Source organism: Thalassophryne amazonica, chromosome 5, assembly GCF_902500255.1.
Source record: "Thalassophryne amazonica chromosome 5, fThaAma1.1, whole genome shotgun sequence".
Classification (NCBI taxonomy): domain Eukaryota; kingdom Metazoa; phylum Chordata; class Actinopteri; order Batrachoidiformes; family Batrachoididae; genus Thalassophryne; species Thalassophryne amazonica.
The window spans coordinates 110,141,968-110,158,381 of NC_047107.1; the positions used below are offsets into that span (position 1 = coordinate 110,141,968).

At 42.4% G+C, this 16,414-nt stretch overlaps 1 protein-coding gene across 1 annotated transcript in view; it reads left to right on the forward strand.

Moving 5' to 3' along the window:
- Positions 1–16,414, forward strand: part of fbrsl1 (fibrosin-like 1) — a 744,464-nt gene that overhangs the window by 723,998 nt on the left and 4,052 nt on the right. Inside the window, 11 exon segments of the mRNA XM_034171080.1 lie at positions 1,441–1,491; positions 1,659–1,754; positions 5,485–5,556; positions 6,585–6,614; positions 6,891–6,962; positions 8,601–8,619; positions 8,622–8,660; positions 8,663–8,731; positions 9,934–10,017; positions 14,328–14,411; positions 15,197–15,449. Of these exon segments, the coding sequence (XP_034026971.1) occupies positions 1,441–1,491; positions 1,659–1,754; positions 5,485–5,556; positions 6,585–6,614; positions 6,891–6,962; positions 8,601–8,619; positions 8,622–8,660; positions 8,663–8,731; positions 9,934–10,017; positions 14,328–14,411; positions 15,197–15,449 (869 nt within the window).

The window sequence follows — 16,414 nt, forward strand, 5'->3', positions numbered from 1 at the left end:
ATGTTAGCGTTGAGTGTCTGCACGTCACCGCCCTCCCGTGTCCCCGCTATGTCTTTGGACAAGCAATATCCTTTGTTAGAAGGTGAAATATTGAGCTTTAATTAACCAAAGCTGTTGACTATAAAACAATGACAGCTGTCATAAATTACATTCTTTTAATTTATTTATTTTTACTTTTGTTTTTTACAAGGCTGCTTTACAGCCATCATCCTCGCCTCAGTGTCAGACATTTAACAGACCGCGCCTTCAGAAATGCAGAGGAGCTATTTAATGAGCTTAGAAGCTGGCTCTGCGTTTCCTCTCAACAGACTGTCTTTGATTTGGGCCCATTATCGCCTACATACGGGGCCGCCAACACCATCACCACCACCGATGCTGCTGCCGCCACGTTTTATGCACATGTAAAACTGCCCTGCTTCACCAGAGGGCCCCTGACCCAAATGCTGCACTGGCAGCATAGCCAGCGCCATGCTTCCTACCCCCTCCAGCCACCCGTGTAGCTGCACACACAAACACTGATTCATACCCGCTCATTTTCCTGTTTTATGTAAACCCAAAACATCTGTGCCTGCCAAGAGAGCTTTGTAAAAACACTTGCAAAAAGTACCTGCAAATGGTTTGTGTATTTGAGGAAAAGGAATAAGTTACTGTCACTTGTAATTAGCCAGTTTCAAAATAGAGAGTTGGGACCGGCCTATGCACAGACTTACAAAGTTCCCATTCATAACGTGGGACGACATCCACCGCTTTCTGTCTCGCTCTGCTCCTTCTCGGCTTACTGACTCGATTCCCATGTGTTGAGGGACTCGATCAAAAACAGTCTTTCATCCAAGCCTGCAGGTTTCATACTGCAAATTCAACCTGAGATTATTCTAGTAGGCATAAGATACACCACAGAGTTTACTTTATGCAGCTCTGTGCCGAATACTTTCCACGGCATTCTCCAGAACTGAGTCTGGTTTTCTAGCAGCAAAAACAAACTGCACATCTCTTCAAGCTGCTCTTCTGTGCATCGCAGCAGCAGTCAAACACAGTTATACTGACAGATTTTCTGGTGAAGAGAAACAACAGTTGTGGTTTTTCAATAGTCTCTGATTTCTAATCTTGGCCTCCACACCCAGACTCTGAACGCTCAATTGGAAAATCGTGCAGGCTGCCTTCATCTTGGTGGACTGGAAAGCGGCAGTCATATTGTCATTAATTTAACTGGCCATCTGACTGCGGCTGGTGTAAGCCAGCTGCTTTTCTCCAGCAGTTGTGATGCTGACCCAAAGCCTGTTTATTGCCACTTACAGATGTTGATCATGTGCTTTGTTTTCTTATCTAAGAGTACTGAGACCATACTGTTAAAATGAGCCGTGGCATAAATGAATGTGGTCAAATGCGTGAGTTATTTCAGAGTTGTGTTTTTCTTAATGCTCTTCTTTTGTGTTTTTGCAGTTCGACAAATACACCCCTAAACTGGACAATCCATTCATCAGACATTCAAACGTGAGTCTGTGTTTTGTCACTGATTCAATTTCTTATTTGGATTTGACAGTAAAATCTTTCATGCACTTCATATTTGAGTGGTTCAGTAAGATGTGTATGGTTGGTGTGGTTGTAGTTGTGAGGTCTGTAATGGTTGCCTTTCGCCCTTCCGCCTTTTGTCTACCCAGTTTTTCCCCTCCTATCCGCCCACCATGCCAGGCATGCCGCCTCTGCTGCCACACTCAGGACCCTTCAGCTCACTGCAGGGAGCCTTCCAGCCCAAGGTTAGCCCCACATCCACTCCCACACTGCCACCACACAATCTGCAAACCAAGCACACAATGGAAAAAATAATAACAGCTCAAACTGACACAGAGAAACACCTGTGCCACACTCACACACATACCGTTCTTCTTTCTCAGCATTTTTGTCACATTTTTGTGAGATTGAAGAGGACAACATGCCCCAAAGTTGAGCTGTTTTGGAGTTTGGTGTCTTGATGAGGGGCACTTGGGGTGTTGAACCTCCCGAGGCTTCAGTTAGCAGCCAACTCTCTGCACTGACTAAGCTGGCATTCAATACGAGCACGAAAATGGGCTTGTGCACACACTGTTAAATCAGCGTCACACAGGACAACCAAACAGAATGCGAGTCACATCATGTCACAATCGGGTTGTATCTGTCAGGTGCTTTTGGCATCTGAGCGCAGTGGCTGCGATAATGTGTGACCTGCTGTCACACATTATCGACATGGAAACACTACAGTAGATACTGCTAGTGGTCAAAGCGGAGCGGTTTGACTACGGATTTCCATATGCACCCGGACATGTTGTTTTTCAAAGGAAAAAACAAAACTCCGCAGCTGAACCTGAAGCCACTAACTTTGGGTCAGGAAGATTTGTAGTCTACCAACACATACACAACACTCCATTTCCCAACCAGATTCACTATCAGATCAGTTTTGTTTCATCGCCCCGTGTGATGCTGGATTTAGTTTGAACACTTTACCTTTAAGGTAAGTTTAAAATTGTATCACTTCCACAACACCAACAACAGTTCTGCTCAGTTAAAGCCATGGTTTTTAGCCACAAGCCTCCATGAACCAGGTTTTCACAGGGTTTTGCTGTTACAGAGCACAAAAGTAATTAATTTAGGCAATTAGCAAATACGGTGTATCTGGAAAGTATTCACAGCGCTTCACTTTTTCCCACATTTTGTTATGTTATAGCGTTATTCTAAAATGTCCCATATCACGAGTAATGTGGGGATGAAGGTTGCACTCTCTATATGACTTGGGAATTTCACAATTAATGAGGAAAACAGGTGTTTTCAACTGTGGTCCTACCCTGTTTGCAAGTGAGGAAAACAATTGTCAGAATATTCCCACACCTAGTAATGGTTCTTTATTAAAGAGTACATGCGCCAGAGTAGCTGCTGAGAAAAAATAATGCAAAAACTACTTTTTTCCCCATAGGTTGTTGTGCATGACACCTTGCACAGAATACTGGACTGGGTGTGCTGTCTTGGATTTGGTGTCAGATTTATAAGCATCTGCTGGACACATAATGCGATCTACAACCTCACAACTATGACTTTAAAATCCTGCACACTGTAACCTTAAATCATGAAAGATGAATATTAAACTGAGAGTCTGTCAAGAGTAGCTCTTCATATATACTAGTACAGTGCCCATAAGAAGTTTGTATTGCTATATCAAATTGGGAACTAAAAAAAATTGAATTAAAAAAAGACCATCACCAGATCACTACCACGTAATAATGCCACATACCACCACCAGACCATTTAAATTCTAGTGTTGTGAAATGCCCTCTCCAGAACGCAGCATTTTCAAATGCCACCAGTTGTAATATAAATAATAAAAATCATAACCATTGAAAATACCTGTACAGTATTTAGCACAGTGCTTTAATTTTACCTCAAAATGTTTTATTTTGCAAATTATGTCTCATCATTTTTTTAATGGTTTATCTATTAAAGAGTAAAAACTGAAAGCCTGAAAGAAATTTCTGTAGGAAGAATTTTAGCAATAAGGGCAAGTGAGGGGAGAAGTGTTGGCTTCTTAAATACTTGAAAGACACTGGACTCATCGAGAGGATTTCGTCCTGCTATAACAGACTGATGCAGAAGGTGGCAGCAATGCAACAACAAGGATGCCAGCTGCCATTAAATGCCATAGAAGAAGAGAGGGTGCGCTTGATTTTATCCACAGGGTCACATTTTGAGAGGAGCACATTTTGTGTCAAAATAAAGCATATATATTATATATATATATATATATATATATATATATATATATATATATATATATATATATATATATATATATATATATATAAAGTTAGCAGTTTTATATGACAAAAAAAATGGAACATGGAAATCCATATACAAAAAGAGGTTTTACAAGATAGAGATGGAAGTACTAATGTTACAATGTCAAAATAAAGGTTTTGAAAATTAGTCCCAAAAATTTTCATAATTTCAATTTCAATTTATTTTAATTTATATAGCACCAAATCACAACAAGGTTGCCTCAAGGCGCTTCACACAAGTAAGGTCTTACCTTACCAACCCCCAGAGCAGCAGCGGTAAGGAAAAACTCCCTCTGAGGAAGAAACCTCAAGCAGACCAGACTCAAAGGGGTGATCCTCTGCTTGGGCCATTCTACAGACACAAATTACAAAACAATTCACCAAATGAACATACAGGAAATGTTGCCAGTGCACAGGACGGTTCCAGAACAGATACCACACCCATCCAGAGATGGGTGTGGTATCAAGCGTCAGAAAGACAACAAATACAGTGTAATTTGTCAGCATTAAGCAACAAGAAAAACAGAAGAAATACTAATAAAGGATGCACCCTGTCTGAAAGCTGAGGTCGATCTGACAAACAGAGAGCTAGGCGACGCAGATACACACATACACATACACGCACACAGACATTTCTTGCTTTATCAATAGATAATAAATATGCAAGCCAGTCGTGTTCCTGTACATCAGTGGCATTTATGAACATGCAAAAGAAACAGAATGGAGTAACACATGAAATAGCTGTTGACCTTGTTAGAATCTGGTTTTCCTGCCACTTCAGGGGACACCAGGGCAGCGCCCCCAGTGGTGGAAGACATACGTTTTCTACACACTACATGAAAACTAATAATGTTCTTGCTGTTGTTGTTTGCTGTTGTTTATGTTTTCTGTTTTGTATGCTGCTGGTGGGGAAAAAAGTCCCACAGATTGAGGAACTAACAGGGATATGAATAGAAGTTACCAGAAACAACTCCAGTTCTGATATGATCTGCAGCATTTAACAGTATTTTCTAATGATCTAAAAGACTGTTGTGAGAAAATAACTGCAGCAGCTGTATTAGAATAATACACATATTTTTTATGTCACTTATTATTGCAGTGGTTTAAAGCAGACATGATGGATAAATTTAGCTGACATAATTATGGTTGGGTAATATTCTTAAGATGCCTCTCTCTGGGATGTTAACAGTTTTCTCAGACAAACTCAGATGACAGACTGACCAGAAGTAATATGCAGCCTGTCAGTGTGGTGTACACCCAACTGTCCTCAGACAATGTTCCCACACCGGGCAGTCCCACATCACTGTGGAAAGGGACTTAATCTAATTTCTAACCATGCTACTGACATGCAAGTTGCCATTTCATCCGTCAAATGTCAAAGTTGGAATTGGTTGTTCTTTTCAGGAAAATGCCAAATTGTATCAAACACAAATCAGTCATTCGAAATCTAATTGGAGCTGAGTCATTTTGGGTCAAAATCTGCTCTGGAGCCCCAGTGGTTAAGATCTGAGTCCTAAATGAAATTTGTTGTTTTTGTCCGTTAGCATGGTAACACACGTTTTAGTGGCGCTCATCAGTAAATCCACTAGCTGATGTGATTGGTTGCAAGGAAAACCTGCATGAGAGTGAGTCACTGTGTCATTGCATGTGGATGACCAGTCACCATCTCTGTCTCTCTCTTCAGGCATCCAATCCCATCGATGTGGCGGCTCGTCCCGGAGCAGTACCTCACACACTCCTGCAGAAGGATCCACGGGTAAGGCTTCTTAACTTGTCTACCAATCAACCATTAAGGGACTGATTTGCTAAGATCGCAGATGAGTGCTGAATTTCATGGGCATTCTAAACTTTTGCACGTTGGGGTGGAGACAGTTTTGCAGGTGATTTACAAAAATAATTGTGAGCACGACAGTGTGTGGTAATGTAGCATAGAGAGCAGTATTAATGACCATAAGTGCAAAACAAAATTCAGTCAGCTACTTGCAGGTATGTGCCTTGTGCTTCATTACACAAACTCTGTCGCATAACTGAGCGAGTTCACGTGCTGGAAATTACACTTAAAATAAAATATCCTATTTCAGACATTTAATTATTGTTCCATCCAGGGTGTTTAAGTAGGCTGGTTAATAATTATGCTACGTTCCGCCGGTGGAACGCACAGACAGACCACTGGGCACACAAGCACAATGTAAAATGTTAACTCTCTGAATGTGCCTGACGTTTCCAATGAATGTTTTTTGTTTTCTTATCCTGTTCTGTGTATGAGGAGGCTTTGGCGTCTGTGCTGCTGGAACAGCAGTCTATTAAGTGCATGCCAACATTTCAAACATACAAAATACACACACTAGCAGCACCTGATAAATTCCCCTTTGACCTTCATAAATGATGTTTCTTTAATAATGTTAATGCGTGCAAACCTCACTTATTTACATGTTCCCTCCTCGAATTCCGCTCACTCAGAGGGGACACACAAGAAATTGAATATTCATTAAGGCAAGTGCACTAAATGGACAGTACATGCTATTTTGCACATTTGAAAGATGCGATCCTCAGTGGGCACTGTTAGTAAATCAGCATGCATGATTTTTTGCAAGTGCTATGGTGTTTGGATGTTTATACACATACACACTTTTAGCAAATCAGGCCCCAACTGTTCCCTTGTGAAATCCACACTTATTTTTGAAGGATTCTCTATTGAAATGTTAATGCATTAGACTTTTAAGTTCTAGGGTTTTTGTTTTCTCTTTGCTGATGACATTAATGATTGTCTCTTTGCTTGTACAGATAACAGATCCATTCAGGACGTCTGTCAGGGTGAGTGCTTGTCTTTGGACATCTTGTGTAGTAAATGGTTCACCTCTCTGGCCAGGCCACAAAGTCTAAACATTATCACTGATCAGAAAAGTGCAGGCTTTTTGGCTGTATTTAAGGTTCGCCATGAGGTCAGAGTTTGGTCTTCGTAATCAGTTGCTTGACTGAAAACTAATGAGTTCCTACTTTGCAGTTTGGCCAGAAAAATCCCCAAAACTCCTTCTCAGGTCCCCATATCAAAGCCGGTAGGCTAACCTCAGTGTCTCTCTAAATCTTTAGAAACCTGGCAAGTGGTGCGCAGTGCATGTCCAGATCGCATGGCAGATCTACCACCACCAGCAGAAAATGAAGGTGCGTCGGCTACATTAAGTCCCTACTGCAGTTAACCTTGCTGTCATGTAAAACATAGAACAGTATTTATATAAGGAAACTTGTCTTTAAGGAAGATCTTAATTTTCTATGAAAACAGAAATTTAACTTCAGTGTACTATTGACAAAGATGCATGACAAGCTTAGCTAAACCAGAAGCTGAATCCTAATTACAATATTTGTTATCAACAACATTTTAAAAGTATTTAAAGCCTCATTCGGATATCCTGTAACATGTCAATACAAACTTCATGTCAATACATGAAGGGGGGAAAATTCTAACCTCATAGTTTAAGATGTTTTAAACCAGAATTTTTTGCAGAAATTGGGGCATGGTCACTTTGACAGCTGCTGAGCCGAGCGCCTCCAAGTTTCACAGTGTCTGTAGCTCAAAGGCCACTCGTTGTTGTGGGGGGATGTGTCTGTCGTTTTGAACTTTTGTTACAGATACCTGCAATCACGTGGCTTGTTGTGGGGTGAAACATTATCAAAGAAAACCTGATCTTATTTAATGATGTATGCTAACAGCGTTAGCAGTTTAAGCAGCTATTGATAGCTTCATCAGTTAGGTCTCAGAAATGCACGATTAATGAGAATATAAGGGATTATAACCTTTAATGCCCACACCAGAGCAAACCGTTGGGAGAACCACTGCCCAGTCCTGAAAAATTGAGAATAAGCAGAGTAATTGCTGCAGACATGGATCTTTTGACAATTGATCTTTTGAAGATCTATTGGCTCTTCCGGGCCTCTATAGAAAACCTATGGGTGATGTCACCTATGGTTTGTCCATTATACTCTATGATAACATCCATCAACATTCCCAGTTTCACAACATTCTGTATTTGACAACATTTCTTTTTTTTTTTTCTTCTTTTTTTTACATAAAAATTGCTGCATTAACAAAGACGTTAGCAAGCTTTCTTCTTCTTTAAACTGAGAAATTGTTAAAATATTCAAGTGAGCTTCATTTAAAATATAAATCCTCATATATAATTTCTTTAAGGATGAGTTGTTACAAAATGTTAATGTAGTGTAAACACATTTATGAAACAGTGGGTTTTTTGTCTTGCCAATTAATGAAACAGATTAATTGATAATGGAAAACATGTTGAGTTGCACTTTGCTGGATTTGTTGTTTGCTAAAAGCTGCTTCTCTAATTATCTCTAATATCTAATGTTGGACCTGCTGATACTTAAAGTCAATCGGCAAAAAGCAAAATAGATCGATCCCTTCAATGAGCATATGTGCCTTTGTGTCACTGGAAAACCTTACCAATTACATGCTGTGTTGACTCGAACACATAAGTATTGATGCCAGAAGCTGGCTGTCAGTCACAGAGGCTGTTGTGTGGTGTCTGTTCTACTGGACTCTGAACCTCTGTTATGAAGGACTTAGTATACCACCTAATCAGCTTACATGTATTTGTTATGACACAGCTGAGCAGAATTAGAGACATGGAGCCTTTGCTGATGTGTCGGCCACCCACTGATCTCTGACCTGGTTTAGCTCAGGATGAATCCCAGCCCAGTCCTTGTTGTTGGAAATGTTTAGAACTCTTGCCAACTGACCTAATTTTTTTCACCCCTTACCTTGTTTTCTGCCTGTCTGAACTACAGCAAATGCAGCTGGATCCTCATAACTAGACATGAACGGGAAGCTTGATTTGTTCAGTCGACCCCGGCCCCAGGAGTCTTCCCAGGGTTCCCCTACCCTCATGACCTCACACGACCCCTCTTCTCCTCCACAGGTGGGTGTGGTCTTCAGTACCAGTGTTACAGATATGGTTCTGTTCTCTCAGCCTTCCAATACCATGATTTGTTTGCGCCTCCTCATGTGACTCTCTTAATTACGGTGTATTTTATAGCAAATTTTTTTTTCCGTTGAAGGGAGTCGGCTATGAATATGGATGACTCTTAGTTTGGTAATTGACTGATTCGCCCTGCGTTGGACGATAACAGAGAGGCAAACAGCCTTTGACTAGTAATTATTTTGTGGTATGTCATAGGCACTCCTGTAATTGTTTCTTTTATTAACAATTCATGAAATATGAGTGATACCAACAATACTTTTTCACCGTTTTCTGAAAAGCAAAAACCGACATCAGTAAGTAGATGTTGCAAATATGACTGCAGTAAAAGCTAAATATAAACATGAATTGTGCTGTTGCTTACAAGGATATTCAGAATGCCAAGAATGCCTATGTTTTACCACGGGAAAAGTAATCCAGTTTTTTTCCTGTCTCACTCACATCTTTTGGCTACTTATTAGGGGAGGTAAGGCAAACCACCCGCTTACATCCCCACCAAATATGATCAAATCAGGATCAATCAGGATGTTCCCAAAATAAAAAAATTAGCCTCAAGCCAGATATTCAAGGCGCCCATGATGGGTACCATAATATGATGTTTTGTTATTATTAAATCTATTGTTTGTTGCACTTGACTGTCATTTTAATGGAAAAACATCATTTGGCGCCCATTTTGGACACCATTTTTAATGTAATACTCATTAATTACATTATCTAGGCACAGCTGTATTGATTGTGACTGAAACTTGGAATATTCTTGAAAGTTAAGTCATTTATGTGTCATTTTAGTTCAACTATTATGGCCGCCATTGTGGTTGCTATGTTGAGTATTTGGCTTGAGGCAAGTTTTTTGGGGGGAGGGGGAACATCCTCACTCTGTTTTGAGGATATCGAAGGAACCTAAAAAAAAGTTGGTTAGTTTAGTTTGGGGGGGGGGATTGCGGTCTGAGCTCCACTCGTCACTCCACTCGTGACATTTATACCTTCCCGACACAACTCCAGTGCAAATCTTGAATGTTCTTGTTGACGTGTTACAGTTAAGCACTGCACCACTGTGCTGAATGACTCCTTGTAGATTTTCTGGAATTCTGATTAAATATTTCTCTTCTTGGTAATACTGTGACTTCTCTCTTCTCCTCAAGGCTCTGGTCACCCGCCTCCCTCTCCCTATGGCCCCACGCCTCACCCCAGTGGCTTCCTGCCTCCTAGCCATTTGGCAGGTAAGTGTAAGTAACTCCATGTTCATTATTTTATACATTCATCTCTCCCGCTCTGTCACACATTACAAACCATCACAGTGTAATTTTGTGATGCTTCTCGTTTTGATTTGAGCCTCAGTGTTAATGCACAGCTCATTTATGTGGTCATCAGCTAACCTTTACTTAACACTGAGGGAGACTGAGAGCTGGTTTTTACTTCACGTGGCTTTATGATGAATAGTCCGTGTGGCTCTGAATTCAGAGTTCATGTGTACAGCACACACAGACTGTTCTTGTGGTGGTGCTGTTGAACAGAGTTATTATGACAATCACCATTATTAAAACAAGAATAAACCCCAGTACCTATTAAACTCCTGCACCAATCATTCATCAAAGCCGTAGTCTGCTTTGTCACTTTTCCATCCTTGTTGCTCAGGGTTAGCATTGGAAACAATGTTCAAGAAGGTTTTTAGTCTCACACGACACCCTGTATATCATCCATAGAGTCACAGTGCACGGTTTGGAGTTGACTCCAGACTGTACTGAGAACTGAGGAAGTGGGCTGTAAAGGCACTGAGGGTAGACAAGAAGCCATTTTAGAGGAATCAGTGAGTATTTGATGCAGTGTCTTTGGTCTGTTGACCTTTGACCTGCTTAAAGAGGAATGGAAGTTCTGGGTTCCTTCAAATGCACACTTCATGCCGCCGCAATAATGGCAAGTGTCATGATATTGGACATGTCTGATGGCAGGGTTTTGTGGATCATCCACCAGCCAACTCTAATCCACCAAATCTCAGGAAGATTGCAAAGGTGGTGAAACAGCTGAAAGCAGGTAAAAGTGCAGAGACCTCAGGCAAGTGCAGATGCTGTTCTCCTGGCGCCTCAAGCAGTCAGCTTCAGTATGGGAGATAGGCATCTTTGAGCAGACTGCAGGAAAGGCCCTTTTGAAAGGAATCTGTGATCATCTGGATTTCAACAGCTGCAGGAGCTTAACACTGCTGTCTGTGTCAGACAGTTTAAATTTATTTCATTTTATATAGCGCCAAATCACAACAAAGCTGCCTCAGGGCGCTTCACACAAGTTAGGTTTAACCTCACCAACCCCCAGAGCAAGCACACAGGGTACAGTGGTAAGGAAAAACTCCCTCTGAAACCTCAAGCAGACCAGACTCAGAGGGGTGGCCCTCTGCTTAGACCATTCTAACAGTTACAAGGTTTTTATGAAGTTTCACAAAGCTGAAGAAACAGAAAACAGGTAATCAAAACAATGTCTGGCGCATCAGCTTCAGGCATGGCATCTCGCAGTCAGTCAAGCATCCCGTGGTCTGTAGCTGCCAAAGTTACGGACAAGGTACTTGTAAGCATCAGTATCAATAGGACTGAGTGCCAGCTGTTTGCTGCTGTTTACATGATCATGATGCAGCATGCAGGTGCCTCAGTGCTCAGGGCCCAGCAACCGGACAAGGCTAATGTCTGATTTATGCTCCTACAAGTATACAAATGTTAACATGATTGTGGCTGCACAATCATGTCAACATGGGCATGAACCTTTTGAAGTCCACCGTTGTGTTGGTGGGCGTTGCAATGTAGTTTACCGCTGGAATAGTGGGCGGGGGGCAACATGAAGAGCACCCCCCCCCTTTTTCTGGACTAATTTGTCCCTCAGTGACCCCCACTTCTTTATATAGTCATCAACCTCCAGACCAACGTTACATGCAATTTCCCTCCATGAACTTAATTTCATTGAATTTATTTAGTTATATAGCGCCAAATCACAACAAAGCTGCCTCAAGGCACGTCACACAAGTAAGGTGTGACCTTACCAACCCCTAGAGCAAGCACACAGGCAACAGGGGTAAGGAAAAACTCCCTCTGATGATATTGAAGAAGAAACCTGAAGCAGACCACACTCAAAGGGGTGACCCACTGCTTGGGCCATGCTACCAAAAAGGCTTACACTACAGAACACAATACAAAGACAATTGATAAGAGTCCATGCAGGCATCCAGTCCACAATCCTGGGGGGTGTCATCAAGCCACTCAATGGATCTGTTACTACAGCAGAGTCCATTCCGCTTCCATTCCAGAAATTATCTAATCCAGCACGTGGATCCAGTTGCATCTCCCGGACAGAGAGAAAAAGAAAACAGAATCAGTTGGCCAGAAAAACTCCACTTAAGATATGATTCATCAGCATTAAGCAACAGGAAAACAGAAGAAATACTAAGGTGGTCGCTGGCCACTAGCCCTAAGCTTCACTAACAGACCCAGACTTTATATAAATTTGAGGCCGTGACCCCCTCTGTTTACTAATTAAATGAATTTAAAAGGTAGGAAGCATAGTACTGTGGGTCATTTGAGCATCTTTTTAGTGTTTGGACTCTGTTTTGTAAAGTTGGTCATATTTGCAGACTTCCTGCAAATCGTTCCTCTATTTGATCTATGATTGAAATGTCATCGACGTGTGCACATCTAACACTTTTTAATATGATGGGCGAGGAAAGAGTGAAACAGGAAATGTGACCAGTCACAGCTCTTGTGGTCTCTGTCGTTTTGACGTGTAGTTTCGATTTTTGTGAGGTGCACGTTAGGCTATGGAGTGTGGCTTGGAGAGGGTACGCAGTGACATAGAGGGCTCTGCATCACTACACAACTGAGGAGACGGAGAAGCGTAAACCAGGCTTAACAGATTTCTCATGTATCACCTGATTGTGCCAGATAAATGGTTACATTCAGGAGATAGTGATGGATCTCCTGGGTGGTTGCCAGTTGTAACCCATGATGTGAATCAGCAATGAGCAACACCAGTCGATGCTCCTACACCTGCCTCGACCCTTGCTCAGACAACAGCTTGCAAACTATGAGATACAACAAGGTGTGTCTGTCCACGCATATTTCAGAAATTGCCCGGAATGCATCGAGTGAACTGTTCCCAAATGCAACTGTCTTTCGCCAATGGTGCAACCACATCTGTGTGAAGTAAAACCAGCGCTAACTGGGGGAGAACAGACTGGACAAGTTTGTTTTTGTTTTGTTGTTGTTTTTTTCCTGTAGAATTTGCCGAGGTCTTGTTCATCTTGACTGGTAGAAAGCAATGTATTTTCTGACATGCGCACCTTATGACAAAGCCTCAGGGCGCACTTGACATATTTGACAGACTGCTGTCGAAGTTTTGGAAAATTCAACTTAAATGGAAAAAGGCTTGGCATCAAACTGGCCCTCACTTTCTAGATAGACAGCTGGGAATGTCCATCATCGACTAAGTGGTAAGAGGCTTGTCGCACCGCTCTTTGAGTGTGTCACGTACCCAGAACGACTCCTGATACCTCTTTGTGACTGAACTTGGAGAAAAGAAGCCAGTGTGTCTATCCAGGATATTTTCACACTTGATTTAGTGTCTAAAAGCAAACGTTCCTCGGTAGCTTTAGTGACGGCTAAGAGACAAGTGACTGGCAGCAGTTGTGCAGTGACAGAAACATCATTCAAAATGAAGCCAGGTGATGTGATTGGGACCAGAGGCGATTTGAAAAGCCCTGCAACCCAACTCATTTTTATATTTAATACCGTTACCACCTAGTGCTTTCATAAATCAGTCGCTGTGACTTGGCCTTGCTTAACCCCATGTGTAATTAATGGAAACTTTTGTACACCTTCTACAGTCATCCCTCGTTTATTTCAGTTTACCTTTCATACCGGCAGCAGTGGAGGATTGTTGATGATGTTTTTCTTTCTTATTCGTTGCCTGTGGGACACAGTTGTAAGGTGACTTAACAGAATAAGCCCTCAAGTCAGTTCAGTTTCTGCTCAAGAAGTCATGCAACAGCATTTAGTGAGCAGATTCAGTCCAGGGAAATCTGGTTGGAAACAGAGTATGATTCTTCAGTTTTGTCTTTTCTGCTTTGTTAACAAACCCCAGTGCTGAACATCCTTCAAAATGAACGTGGAGAAAGTCTTGTTGAATTAAAATCTCCTTGGAATTATTAGATGATGAAATAATAAAATTGGAGGCATATCTGATCATGAGCAGATCAACACTGGAGATGTCGTCTCCAGTCAAATCGTGTACATGTGGTCTAGCCTCATTTATACCATTTAAAAACCCCTCTACCCTACCACACTCAGAGTCAGAATCCTTGCACACCACTCCAGTGAGTGGCAGTGAATCCAGCATCCAGGTGGCCTGGATACTGCAGGATTACTAGGCAGAGTGCTGGGGTGGCAGCGCTAAAAACCACAGCTCGCTTGTAAGAGAAAAGCAGAGTTTAAAGGGTTAGTGTGGGGGTGAACTTTACTAACCAGTCACCCCTTTTTGCTAATCCCTGTTTGGCATTTTGCAGATCCTTTCAGTCGCTCCAGTTCCTTTGGCGGCCTCGGGAACCTTTCAAGCAGTGCCTTCGGAGGATTAGGCAACCCCTCGCTCGGTAAGCGCTAGCCCCCTCTCCTCTCCACTACTACTACTTGTTTCAGTCTGTCCCTGTAGCCAGTAACAGAGCAGGGCAGAATTCAGACCACAGGGAGAGATGGGACGAGGAAAATCTCGAGACACTTAGCTGTAGTTTCTGTGTCCAAGCAGTCCTAGCCCAGGGAGGAGCAGCACAGCAGAACAATACACCAAAGGGAACCCCCTCCTGGTCTTCTTCCACCAGCCATGTCCCCACACAGCCTGGCTTTAATCTGGCCATGCTCCTGCCAACGTGCACTCCCGGCTCTGCAGTATGGTGGCAATTCATCGATTAATTATTTGACAAGCCACTTCTGCACCACTATGAATGCCCCCCCCCCCCCAGCATACTTCTCCCTTTTTCTTCATCCCATTTTTCTCTGCCTATTTGGTTACCCTGTTGTGTAAATGGATGTGATTGGAATAGACATGCTGTTTAATGCTAAGGCCTCCCTTGGCCTTTCACAGCCCTCAACTCCAGAGGGCAAGTGAGACTCCCCTGTTTACCCAGTACAAAAAAAAAAAAAACGGGGGGGGGGGGCCTTTTGTCCAACAGCACATGGGTAGAATTTTTTTTTACCCCCCGTTTGTGGGTGAAACCATTAACCTCAATCTCTTTTAAGCAGACCTTTATTGAGAGACCCTCCAGAGACAAAGACAAAAGCTGCTTTTCTTGTTCAGCCTTTCTCATCTTTGTGTCCTCAAGGAGGGTTTGTGGCCACGTAACTTTCACAGGGTCACACGTCTATCCCCTCTCTCATCCAGGGTCCAATAGTGTGTTTGGCACAAAGGAGGGTCCAGGAGGACTGCCCACGTTCGGCAGCCCCCACCACGACACCTGGAACAGGCTTCGACGCACCCCACCATCTTTTCCTACCCCTCCACAGTGGCCCAAATCTGCAGACGCAGAGAGAAGTGCTTCAGCCAACAGTCACGAGAGAGAGCGAGAGAGGGAGCGGGAAAGAGAGAGGGAGAAACGAGACTCATCCATTGGGAAAGAGGAGAAGGATAAAGACAGGTGAGTTTGAGCCAAATAGGATATTTAACTCATACAGTGAAGGGGGGGGTCTGAATGACTGTTTCTGATGACACTTTGCGATTTTGCATGAAATTAAACATCAGCAATAATGTAGCTATTAATAAATAAGCACTGTTGCAATTTGGCCTTTGAACTTTTGTAACAGCAGCCAGCAGGTGGTGCTGTGCAAAGAGTAAACCTGAGTCTCCAACGCCAAAAGACGTTCTGGCCGCATACGCTTACAGCCCTTTGGCTTTAGCCTCGTGGTTGAACCGTCAATTCTCCCAAGACAGTGACTGCAAGTTTGAATGATACAGTACACAATACACTTGCACTGACATGTTATAAATAAGTAAAAAATGTAATTCATTATTAATGAAGGAATGCAGCCAGGGCTTAACTCTTCATCCGCCTGCCTGTCTATCAACGTTGTTGTCAAGTCGAGCTGTGCTTTTCAAATTGTTAATGTCGAAAGAAGCATATGGACCAAAAGAAATACTAACGTGTAAGTTGTTGACAGCTATTTTTGAAATTATGTAGTATACGAGGGTAGGCTGAAAAGTTCTAAGGCTCCCCATGAAGGAGTAATGCATTAACTGCATTATAGTGAGCCTTAGAACTTTTCAGCCTACCTTTGTAATATGATAATAATGAAGTTAAAAATGTTTGAATACATTTCCAGTTGGTCTTTTGACATGTTGCAGTACAGAACTAAGTGTTTCATGTTCTGCGTCACTGTAACTGTGTTGGGACATTTAACATGGGTCAGGCTAGGTCCAGGAGCACGCGTAGTCTTTGATGGCATGTGTCGCTGCATGACCACATCACGGAACCAACCTGTGATTGGGCTGGAAACAACACGGACAGAAAAAGATTCCATCCCATGTCCTGAAAAGTAGCACATCCCATTGGCTTTTTCCACTTGCTGGGGTCGTCAGTGCCGAGGCACCTGTTTACTGGATCAA